The sequence below is a fragment of the Saccostrea cucullata genome, unplaced genomic scaffold, assembly GCF_032062105.1.
Source record: "Saccostrea cucullata isolate Sc308-1 unplaced genomic scaffold, CSIRO_AGI_Scuc_v1 ctg7, whole genome shotgun sequence".
NCBI classification, from domain to species: domain Eukaryota; kingdom Metazoa; phylum Mollusca; class Bivalvia; order Ostreida; family Ostreidae; genus Saccostrea; species Saccostrea cuccullata.
Window position 1 is genome coordinate 520,034 of NW_026935080.1, and position 12,346 is coordinate 532,379.

Here is a 12,346-nt window from a genome sequence, read left to right on the forward strand (position 1 = left end):
ATTAGTCAAATTTAGACCACTTAACCGGATATGACAATTCTGTACATAATGGTTTTGTATTTTTCATTCCATTCATTACATCCCCTTTGAATTTCTTTCTTTCTCAGATTGTCATTTTCAGAACTCTTAGAGAGACGTTTATCAGAAAGACAGGTTAGCTACAGTAAGTAAAAAATATATATATATCTTTCATGAATTAATTAACAATCTTATTGCTTTGTTCCTGGATGCTAAGATTTTTTTTTACTTAAATATGGATTTTTAAAAAAAATTTTTTTTATACATTTTATTGACACAAACAGCTGCTTTGAAATTGATCAATAATTTACACTCTTAATTATACACTGTATTTAATGATCGAAATGTCCATATTACCATTATTTTACATGCCATTTCCTACATTATTTGTAATCCATTCTCTCAGTGATTTTGACACTATTCTAAAATGCATTTAAAATCAATATTAAAAATACAATTTTAATATTTCCATTACAAACAAATTTTAAAATTTTTATCAGGGTTTTTGAAATGGTTTGAGAAGAAATTACGATTCTGCAAAGATGTTAGATGCCAGCAAGTGGCCAATTTTCAGTATTCTTGAGCAGGAAGATTTAGAAAAAATAAAGAAAATTTGTGTGTTTGGAAGCTCAGGAAATGAAGCAATATACATCACAAATGAAGATGAAGTATTTGCCATTGGATCCAACTGCAGTAGCTGTCTGGGATTGGGTACTTAGACGTAGTATAGAAGTATATTATATGAAAAGGAAATACTGTCAATTTAAAAAGACATGATATATCTCATCTAAATTCATTTCACACCCGTGCTGTTTAAAAATGTCTGTGGAAAGTTATTAATTTCTTTTTAACTAGTTTACTTATGTTTAGGTGATGCCCACAGTAGCTTTGAGCCGAGAAAAGTGGAAGTTTTATGCAAGAAAAATATTGTGGATATAGCATTTGGGAGTGGCCCACATGTCCTTGCAGTTTCCAAAAGTAAGTTAAGTATCATAGTTTGTTAGCTTTAATAATATATTATTTGATATTTGATTCAATTGAGCGAGGCTAACACATATGAACTGAAAATGCATTCTGTTTTATTTTCAGCTGGAGAAATGTACAGCTGGGGTCACAATGGATATTGTCAGTTAGGAAATGGGGGATCTGGACAGGGTTTAACTCCTACTCTTATAGGTACAAACATACAGGGAAAGAAGATTTTACGAGTGGCTTGTGGCAGCCATCACTCTTTGGCTCTTTCACAAGAAGGAGAGGTAACAATTCATACTAAGCATGTAGTCTTTGGAATTATTTTTTTTAATCATTGATTGCTGTAAACACACTGTTTTTTCCATGGGGTCATAATTCCACAGAATCACAATATATGTTCTTCATAAGTAGAAAATTACACAGATAACTTAGATTGTCATGATATGCTTTAATAAATCAAATAATAATAGTGTTAATTAAACACTGGGACAAACTTCAGTGGAAAATTTGTGACTACATACATAATGTCAATATCACATGCAAAAAAAGCATTTTGACATTATACTCTGAACCCAATAGAAAGCAAGATGGGCATTATCAATAAGATGTTGCTAATGTGATTTCAGTGTATTAAATAGAAATTTATTATTTATTCAGTTTTGGAAGTTTAAGAGTTATTGTTTAACAGTGAAAGAAAGCTTTAGTTTAGTTCATTCATAACAATTTTCAAAAATATAGAATAAAAGAATGTCTTCTTCCTCAGATATTTGCTTGGGGACAGAACAATTGTGGACAAGTTGGCTCTGGAACAACAACTAATCAACCAACCCCGAGAAAAGTTGTTGCAGTCATAGGTTTGTTAAGTTTCAGAATCATAGATCATATGTCAGAGAGGCTCCTAACATACTGTACATCATACGTGTACATAATTTGGCATATTTATTTCTAAATTTAGCACAATCACTGGGTATGGAGTTGTTGGCATAATCATGAATTAGCGCTACACATGTGCGTTCAGTGTATTGTATATGTATATGATTTCTTAGCGATATTCATGAATTAGCGCATTGTTGTCTACACCAAAGCCGCTAAAATATGAAGCCCGTTTTTTAATGTACACATACAGTAATTAGAAGCCTTATGAATCTATTTAATAAACACCAATGCCTGGCATGCTTTTCTCCATGAATGGTGTACATTTTTTTCATTAACAAAAAAGATGTTTTTATGGAATGTTTTAAAGTTTTGTGTGAGTTATTGGTGTGTGAATCACACAGACTTGTCACGTAGGCATATTTCATGAAGCGCGCTAGCGCTTCAATAAAAATATGCTTATGTGCAAGTCTGTGTGATTCACACACCGATAATTCACACTAAACTTAAAAACATTCCTTATATTTACATTTTACACGCTTAGAAGCACTGAAAATATAGTCAATATTTGAATTTCTTGCTGCCCTATATCGTTATACTTTTACTAACATCGCTGTAGCCTTATTGTGATCGTACGTTAATGCACGTTTCTCCGTGTATATTTCTACGCATGAGTATACACGAAAATGGTTTTCAAATCAATTTCACAGTTAGTCTAGTAGAAAAACACAGCGAATGTAAATATTTGAATTTGCTATTGGTCTGTTTTATTATAGGGTCCAAAATGGCTTTGTCAATAGCCTGTGGCCAGACATCATCCATGGCTTTACTAGACAATGGAGAGGTAACTGAATACATTATACACAAAGATTCTGCTCTCTCTTTTCCAGAACTGTATTTGATTTTTTTTTTCCCCAGATGGAATTTATTATGTTGATACATGTATATGATACTTAACGAACATATTTCATTCATCTCAAAGTAAAACCAAAGAACAATGTCTTTTGTTTTTAAAAAAAATTACCATTGTAACATTAAACTTTTTGTGCATAGTATAAATTTGTGTATTGATGAAGAAGTAATGTAATACATAGATGCACTAAAGTTCAGAATGTCTAAATTGTAGGTATATGGCTGGGGTTACAATGGCAACGGTCAGCTAGGACTTGGTAACAATGTTAACCAACCAAATCCATGTCGAGTTCAACAACTGCAAGGTGTCATTATATCCCAGGTAAAGGGAATTATTCATCTTTATGTATTAATGGCCAGAAAAAATTACCTGCTTAAATGCTTAGTCAGGTGTAACATTGCGAGGTTTAATATATTTGAGATGTATATTTTATGTGTGAGGTATGTTAATGGAGTGTGAGAAATATTTCCTGTTTTTCACTGCAATCTTTTATTTTCAAGTACATTGCACATAAACATGTACTAATCTCTGCAAATGTACATTTTCTTTTAAAATTATTTTCTCATTCACAAAAAATATTAGTCAAACAGTTTCAAAGTGATCAAGTGCAAATAAAGTTGTTGAAATAATAGCTGACTTGCAGTATCAGTCCTCCAATTTTTATATCACCTCAACAACTTGAGAGAAAATTATGCTAAACTTTGGTTTCCAAGTCGACAGGACTATACTGGCACTATATAAAAGATGAAGGATTCATTATCCAGCATATTACCAGATGCTGAATCTGACATACTTCTAAGTAATAACATATATACATATAAAATTTCCCTGGACTAAACTAATCGATATGTTTCCATCTATATTGACCATTTAAGCTGGTATGTGGATATGTTCACACTGTTTTAGCTGGTGTGTGGATATGTACACTGTATTATTATCCTTCAGAATTATACAGTCAGTCTGATTGGTTTAGAGCAGGTCACGTGCAGGGAGACAACTTGTGATGTCTCCCTCACGCGCAGGGTGACAACTATTATCTCCCTTCAGATGACGGGTAAGCGAGCATGCAGGGTTACAGCTGTGTTGTCGCCCTTGGAATAAAACTGCAGTGGTTTAAGCAAGATAACTCCAATTAATAAGTACAATGGCTAAATGTGCGGGATCGGTAAACAATAAATTCTAACGATGACGTCAAAGTTGTCTGTTGACATATTTTGAAAGTATGGAATCGGAGCAGAGTAGAAGAAAATAAGAGGTTTGATTACTATTTTCTACTGTATCTAATCGATAATTGTATATTCTTCAGGATAATAAAACTATTAATGACTGTTTATTATCAGGTCTGAGTAGGGTTGTCACCCTCGGGCGCAAGCGCCCTCAGGTGACAACTCTACTCAGACCTGATAATTGGTGATGTCTCCCTTCTAAACAGTCCATAATTGTATATTATACTGACTATTTTAGCTGGTATGTGGATATGCCCACACTGTATTATATTGACTATTTTAGCTGGTATGTGGATATGTCCACAATGTATTATGTCCACTCTTTTAGCTGGTATGTGGATTTGCCCACAATGTATTGTACTGACTATTCTAGCTGGTATGTGGATATGCCTACACTGTATTTTATTGACTAATTTAGCTGGTATGTGGATATGCCCACAATGTATTGTACTGACTATTTCGGCTGGTATGTGGATATGCCCACAGTATAGTATACTGACTATTTTAGCTGGTATGTGGAAATGCCCACATTGTATTATATTGATTCTTTTAGCTGGTATGTGGATATGCCCATACTGTATTATACTGTCTCTTTTAGCTGGTATGTGGATATGCCCATACTGTATTATACCGTCTCTTTTAGCTGGTATGTGGATATGCCCACACTGTATTATATTGACTCTTTCGACTAGTTTGTGGATGACTCACACTGTATTATACTGACTATTTTAGCTGGTATGTGGATATGCCCACACTCTGGCCCTGTCTGATGAGGGAAATCTATATTCTTGGGGAGCTAACTCTTATGGACAGCTGGGAACTGGGAACAAAGCTAATCAGGTGTCACCATCCAAAGTCATCATCAATGGTGAAAGGTCAGGTTCTGGGATGATATATTCACAAATAAATAAATTCTAAATCTTGCATTATAAAAATTCATGATTTCAAAAGAAAAATATAATATCTTATGTCTTTCTTTTCTTTTTTATAGTTTTATATTTACATGTTTAATGGAAATCCTTGTTTAATGCAGTAAAAATGGTACCAATGAATTACAAAAAATTGTTGAGCTTCACGTTATGGCAAAGTAGAGAAGATATAATAATTGAAGGTCCTTGATTTTGAACAAATTTCAGGATGGTAGAAATAGCGGCCAGTCACTATGCCCACATCTCTGCCACCATGACAGAGACGGGGAAGGTCTATATGTGGGGTCAATGTCGGGGTCAATCTCTGACCTCCCCAATGCTGACCAAATTCACATGTACCGATGATGTGTTTTCTGCCTTCTCCTCTCCATTAGTAACATGGAGGACCTATAATGTGGGTAAGTCATATAAAAGTTAAAATTAGTAGAAATTAATTTGTTTGATGTACATTATTGTGGAGAACTTTACCAAGGAATTTACAATCTTCAGCAAGAATGGCGAGTAATGTCTTTTATAAGTAGCTGGTCTTCCAAAATTTGTCTCCCCTTAAACCTATAAATTTTTAGAAAATTTCAGAAAATCATCTTGAATTGAAATGATTCCTTAGCACAACGGAAGCAGTTAAATATTATTGTACACTATTTTATGTGACCTCATTAGATAAAAGAATTTAATTAAAAAACAAAAAATATTATTTTATTCCATCAGATCACATCAAAGGTTCTAGTATTGTAGAGAGTTTGTCCAGGGCATTTGATGACCCGGTAAGATTTGTCATGTATTAATCTAAATTTATCTTCACATCAATTAAATCTAATTGAAACATAAAACGTATAAAGCTTATTTTAAATCTTTCAATTTATGGCCTTGCAGATAACTTCTGATGTGAAGTTTTCAGTCGAAGGACGAGATATTCATGTCCACAAATCTGTGCTCAAAATCAGGTAAAGGCTCTTTTATTTTATTATTACCTCTTCAATACATGTAGTCTTAGTCTGATTAAAAAGCATGGCATTTATTGACAGACAGGGTTTATGTAGCTTGTGTTTCGAGGTTCACATTTACATTTTTTTTTTAAATTTTTTTTTACAGATGTGAACATTTTCGTTCCATGTTCCAGTCGTGTTGGGACGAGGATGGGAGAGAGTAAGTGACCTGTTCTTGTCTAAAAATTCAAATAAATTAGTTCTTTGATTAATTAAATTCAATTTTACAAAAATTATAATCTCTTGATTTTCATTAAATGATTTAAGCTGGAAGAGATAATCTGAGCTCCTGGCAGTAGGATGCTATGTGTAGTACCGGTACTACATGTAAATTTTCTTTTTATTTTCAGTTCCATAGAAGTGAGCCAGTTTTCCTACTCAGTTTACAAAGCATTCCTACAGTATCTCTACACAGACCAAGTTAATCTGAAACCTGAACAAGCCATAGGTATGACATGGTTTTCATGCATCATACAGAAATTGAAAATGTCTCTCATCTTGAAACATAGTTAACAGACCTTTCTCTGAGTGAAGATTTTTCAACACACATACAGAGCTGTTCTGTATTGCCAATGTAATGGGATAATCTAAGCAGGAACCTATATATACATGTATATTTTGTATCTAAAAATTCACCGATGGATTGGAATTTTGCTTTGTGGTTACATTGCATAAATTCAATCACATTGACATGTCAATAATATTTTATGCAGTATTTTTAGCAAAAGCGAATGTGATTGGCACATTAGCTAATATAGATCTTATGAGTTCAATTTATCACACAGAGGCAGTATAAATGTTTCATCATTTACCTCTATTCAAGCAATAGCAACTTAATGTCATGATATTGCTATCTCGTTTATAACTGTTTTCTTTTTCTCCAAAGTTATGAGTACCATGTTCAAACAAGTAGTGTATTGGAGCCTTATAAATCTGGATATAAGTAATCTAGATGTTTCACCTTGTAGACAAAATGGGAGGGACAGAAATTTCATCTGTACGAGGGTTGTTTCGAAAAGTTCATGGACGATGTCAATCTTCGTTACTTTACTCATTAAGAATTTAAAATAAGCACAATATAATATGTAAAAATATTTGTTTTGTTGATGTGTGAAGTTTCATTCCATTCGATTCAACAGAAATCAATTTACTTCATTTTAAAATCAACATGTTTTGTACCCGCGGAGCACCCTTAACGGCAATGTAACGTCACAACATAGCGTCAAAAATTTCTAAAAAAAAAAACCGATCCCTATACATTTCACATGGTATAATCCAATGCCCACTCATAAAATCCTTTTTTCTAATACTTGACATATATTTTTGAAGAATTGCTCTCGTTGTGTAAAATTTTCTTTGTTAACATTTTAATTTCGTTTAATACTTAACTGTGCTTTCACAGGATATACGCAACTCTGAAGCACCTGTCTTTCCTTGATGTTCCAACTTTTTAAAGTTTTTGTTCAGATTTTTACAGTTCAACCGTAGCTTTAAAGATTATCCTCATCCGATACAGAGTCTCTGTCACTCAAATACTGTCTGTACTATTTGTACACACATGCACAACTCGCTTGTGACATATTTTCTTGATTCATCCAACATTTTTAGAGTTTATTAAGAGTTTTTCCCGAGTAAAGCACAAAATTGCATCGTTATCTGCTGCTCCGTGACGTTCTAAAACGTCATCATTTTTGTCATTTTCAATTAGGACTACCTATCTCCTCAAGTTGATTTCTTTTCAACAAAGCAAAATAGAAAGCCATAATTTGGTATACGAATCAATGTAACAATTCTTAATTTAAATTTTTAGGTTGTTTTTCGTTTTTGTTCCATTTTACAGAGAATATGACTACAGACATTATATAGTGTATTGTCTGTAACTTACTAAATTTTGACCTGCTCCGCGATCCGATTTTTGCATTTTTAAAATCTGGATAAGTTTTGAATAAATCGTAATACATGTATTTGGAAAAATTTAATAGAAATCATTTGGATTTATTGTTAAAATATTTCTACCAAATTTGGATAACATTTGACGTCAAATAAAGAAGATATAACAGTTGTCCACGAACTTTTCGAACAACTCTCGTATTATATTGAAATCTTAGTCCTTTGGTCAATACCTATTACATGTATTAAATCAGTACACTCAGTATGAGAAATTATTGTGTATTGACAGGGCTGTTAGACCTAGCTAATGCCTATTGTGAGCCTCCATTGAAGCGGATCTGTGAGCAGATCATTAAAAAGGGAATAACAACAGACAACGTGGCCATGTTATATGCTGCTGCTGTCAAATTTGAAGCAAAGGTTGGTTCTTACACGTAATAAAATGAATTCAAAAGAACAAACCTCAGTAATACATGTACCATTTGACTGCCAAAACAGGTTCCCAAAAAAGTAATTTCCATAAAAAAATCTTTGAATCTAAAATTTTGTTGTAATTTTTCAGGATCTTGAGGAGTTTTGTTTCCGTTTTGCTCTGAACCACATGACAGCAGTGACTCAAACACAGGCATTTAGCCAGTTGGACGAATCTGTGCTGAAGGAATTTATACGCAAAGCAGCCATGTCAGGGGCTTTTAAATACTGACAACTGGAATCTGCAGAACAGAGTCACTGTTCTGCAGATTAGGAATTTTAAATGATGAACAATACAAACCTTAAAATTATTGATAGTTTTGAATGAAGACAGAGTTGTACGTTTTGTTCATTTTAACCATACTATGAAAGTCTCTGTTGTGATTTTAAAATGGGTGGAAAATTACCTCCCAAAGAAACATGAATGTAAACTTTTTTTAACATTTGACAAAAACAAATGCTTAGCACATTCTGTACATGTATTAAATTTAGCGTAAACAATATTTGGCGGAAATTAATTTTTGAACAATTTAGCATAGAAATGATTTAGCCTATTTCTTAATGATCTCATTAATGTTTATGTACAAGACATTTAGCACTATACTTGAATTAGTGAAAGTTTTTATCCGCCAAAGATGCTATTAAGAATACACAACCAAATGTATCATGTTTGCAGTATACAGTGAGATATGAAGCTTGTTCATTTTACAAACGGAAGACTTCACTATTCATCATTCCTACTTTTTCACTGTACCCCCTTTGCAACCAGGTTGCAATGAATATAATAACTGGCCCATGTGTACATAAATTTGCTTGCATGACAGTATTAATTCTCCAACCACTCTAAGTGGAACCAAATAGAATTTGGAGGTTGGTAAGGGCTTGCCCCAAAATTCAGAGAGTCAGATTTTGTAAACATCTTGTTGCCTAGCTTTTCTTTTAGAGGTCTGTGTTTGGTCTACTCCCAGTCTTTATTGTTTCAGTGGATTTTTGAGCTGATTACTGTTAGTATTAATATCTTTAATTTCAAAGATATTTTTATATGTAGTGTTTTTCAGAGTCATTGGTGAAACCTAGTTACAGTAATCTGTCTTGAGATGTTAAACTGGGTACGTAGGACAGCATCATTTTATAACAAGAGGACATTGTATCCAATTGACATGTTTATTTTAATGTTTATACAGTATATTTGAATGAAATTTTAAGGCAAAAATAAAAATAATTAGAGGTGTTAGTATATAATAATTTGTTTAAAACTTTTAAATTTTAGCAGTTTTGACATTACTTTTGGATTTCATATTTGCAAGGTTTCGAAAATTGCTGAATCCATATACAAGTACATATAACTATAAGTCTTGCCAAAAGCAAAGGGGAAAATTTGATTTGGCCAATAATATAATGTACTAGAAAACCAAGGCTAATTTAGGATGTGACCTCTTAGTTTTTTGGCTTTCAGCCCCCCTTCTCCATAGAATGATATTGTTTTCTATAGGCATGCATTTATTGTAATTAGTACTTTCAAATATTATGACAGATTTGTAAAATAAATGGGTAGAGATGCATAGGCACCATATGCCAATCATTATACAGCAGATAGTGGTTTTGAATTATTAAAGGTTTTAATTTTTGGTGTTGAGCTAAAATGGCTTTGAAATGTGCTTGTATTATATTTCAGGAAAGCAAATAAAGCAGACTATCTTGTTATTTTATTTCCAGATTTAAATAAATACTGGATTTGGTTTGTGCAATAATGCCATATACCTGTTTAAAATGATACAACGTATGTCATTATTAACAAATGTTGTTGATATTTTCAGTTGTTTCATAAATAAAAATGTTTAATTTACACATTAGCTTCATTTGTAAATCTATAAAGCATTTCTACACATATATGTACATGTACCGAATAATCCCTGTTAACCGCCCCTGCCCCTATAAGCACCCCTCTAGGTCTTTTTTAATTGTCAGGAAATAAGGGCCCCCTGTACAGTGATTAAAATCATCTAGAATTGTATCAAAAGTCTGCCAAGATTTGGAGAAAGTGAAAATGAAACTTTCTATAATCCAATTTCTTGGTGGAAAATGAATCATTTAGCATAATATGGATGGGTTATCTTCACTTAAAGTAAAGTTAGACATATTTTAGTGTTTCTTTGAATTTATTTTTTTTTCATAAGATTTTTTGAAATGAAAATATAACATTAAATTTTAGGAAGAGAATATCAAAATAACAGCCCCCTTTTCGTTATTTTCTAAGCGCCCAGGGCAGTTGATAGGGATTATACGGTATATACATGTACATGTAGTAGTACTTTGGATCCAGGGTAACAAAATGTGGTTCCTGAGAAATAATATGTACATTATGAAAATTAAAGAATTAGCAACTCAAGTTGTACTGTATAACCTGGGTTGGGGCAGTTTACGCTTTATAAACCAGAACAGGGTAACAAAATGGGGTTCCTGAGAAATATGTACATCATGAAAATTGCTGTTACACATTTACAAATATTTTGAGTTGTGTATCAGTACATAATATTCCCCCATTTCTTTGTGCTGAAAAGCAATTCTTTTGTTTTGATACTGTTAACAGTCTCTGGAAACACTAGCTCTATGTCAGAAGCTGTATTCAAAGCCAGCATTTCACAAGACAGAAACAGAAAGTTTTCTAGAAATATATAAGAAAATTCTTTAAAAATCTTCTTTCCAAGAAGACAGACCTGACCTTTGTTTATAAAACAGCTCAGGAACTTAGATTGAAGTTTGTTATCTTGAATACCATGGGTATATCGAAGTGCCAAAATGGAGGTCCCAATCCCATTTTCATAGAAATATTTATCCAAAATTATTATTTTAAAATATTTTAGATCCTTGGATATCCAAAGTTCATCGTCTTTATTGAAGTTCAAGATAATGAGGTTTGGCTGTAATTAAAACTGCTACACGTGTAATATGCAGGATAAATTGGACAAGTTTTTACATGAAATATATGCAAGTTAAAAACCTTCCAAAATAATTTATTATAGAATGCTGAGTATGTAAATTAGTTTGTACACAATCATGTCTATGTTAAACATATACAATATATTTTTTATCATAGAAATATATATATATAGGAAAATTCTTTAAAAATCTTCTTCTCAAGAATGACAAAGCCATAATTCATCATATATATATGGAACATTCATCAATATGAAAAATTTGAATTTTGTTCACACACAATCACCACTTAGTCAGGTAGCACTTGTCTCGTTTTACATTGATATATGGAAAATTTAATGTCAATCACACACAATCTTCTTCTCAAGAATGACAAAGCCATTATTCATCATATTTATTGGAAGCATGTTGGCTGTGTAGATTCAATTTTGTTCAAATCCACACCCGGGGGTATTCATCAAAATTTCCGACCAAAGTTTAACATAGAAATATATAGGAAAATTCTTTAAAAATCTTCTCAATCATTTTCTAAAAAATAGCAAATCCATGATTGGTCATTTAACATAACATTTCATATTAAATTGCACGTTTCGATTATACTGTGTTTTACAGTTTAACATATGTTTACACGAAGGTCATTATCAATGTCTATCAGCAATAAAGTTTAACACAAAAAAAATTGTTTTATTAAATAATTTACAAAGAAACACCGTCTTTGGCCATTTGATGCAACAATCTAAACCGGAAACATATTGAATGAAAATATTAAAACTCGAACACAAAAATTTTTCCGAGTTGCTAATACTAGCATGTTTTACGACACTTGAAATATAAAACTTGATATATTTTGATTAAATAAATATAATACATTTTTAAGTCTTTGAAAACTTCATACATTCAGCAGGTCCTGTTTTACTTTTTTCGAGATTTTCCATCTTTACAATTATTTTTTCTATATAACCAAATAAACCAAGCAGTTGGGTGACGAGGTGCTTAAAAATGAAAATGAGGTAAATATAACAGAAATTAAATACAATGATTTTCAACAATAAATTTGTAATAACAGCTTTACTTATATTAAAGTGAAAGAATTGATTATTAGTTTCATCCTTTTTATGAGTAGCCATAAAA

The 12,346-nt window shown here is 32.1% G+C and overlaps 1 protein-coding gene across 1 annotated transcript; it reads left to right on the forward strand.

Moving 5' to 3' along the window:
- The first annotated feature begins 39 nt into the window (after window positions 1-39).
- LOC134241829 (RCC1 and BTB domain-containing protein 1-like) lies at window positions 40-10,126 on the forward strand. The gene is made up of 15 exons (XM_062723854.1): window positions 40-163; window positions 519-729; window positions 889-996; window positions 1,108-1,274; window positions 1,754-1,844; window positions 2,640-2,707; window positions 2,990-3,097; window positions 4,735-4,877; window positions 5,139-5,329; window positions 5,640-5,695; window positions 5,805-5,875; window positions 6,024-6,077; window positions 6,268-6,365; window positions 8,097-8,227; window positions 8,370-10,126. The coding sequence occupies exons 2-15, from the start codon at window positions 561-563 to the stop codon at window positions 8,508-8,510; spliced, it is 1,596 nt and encodes a 531-aa protein (XP_062579838.1). The 5' UTR covers window positions 40-163; window positions 519-560; the 3' UTR covers window positions 8,511-10,126.
- Window positions 10,127-12,346: the final 2,220 nt, after the last annotated feature.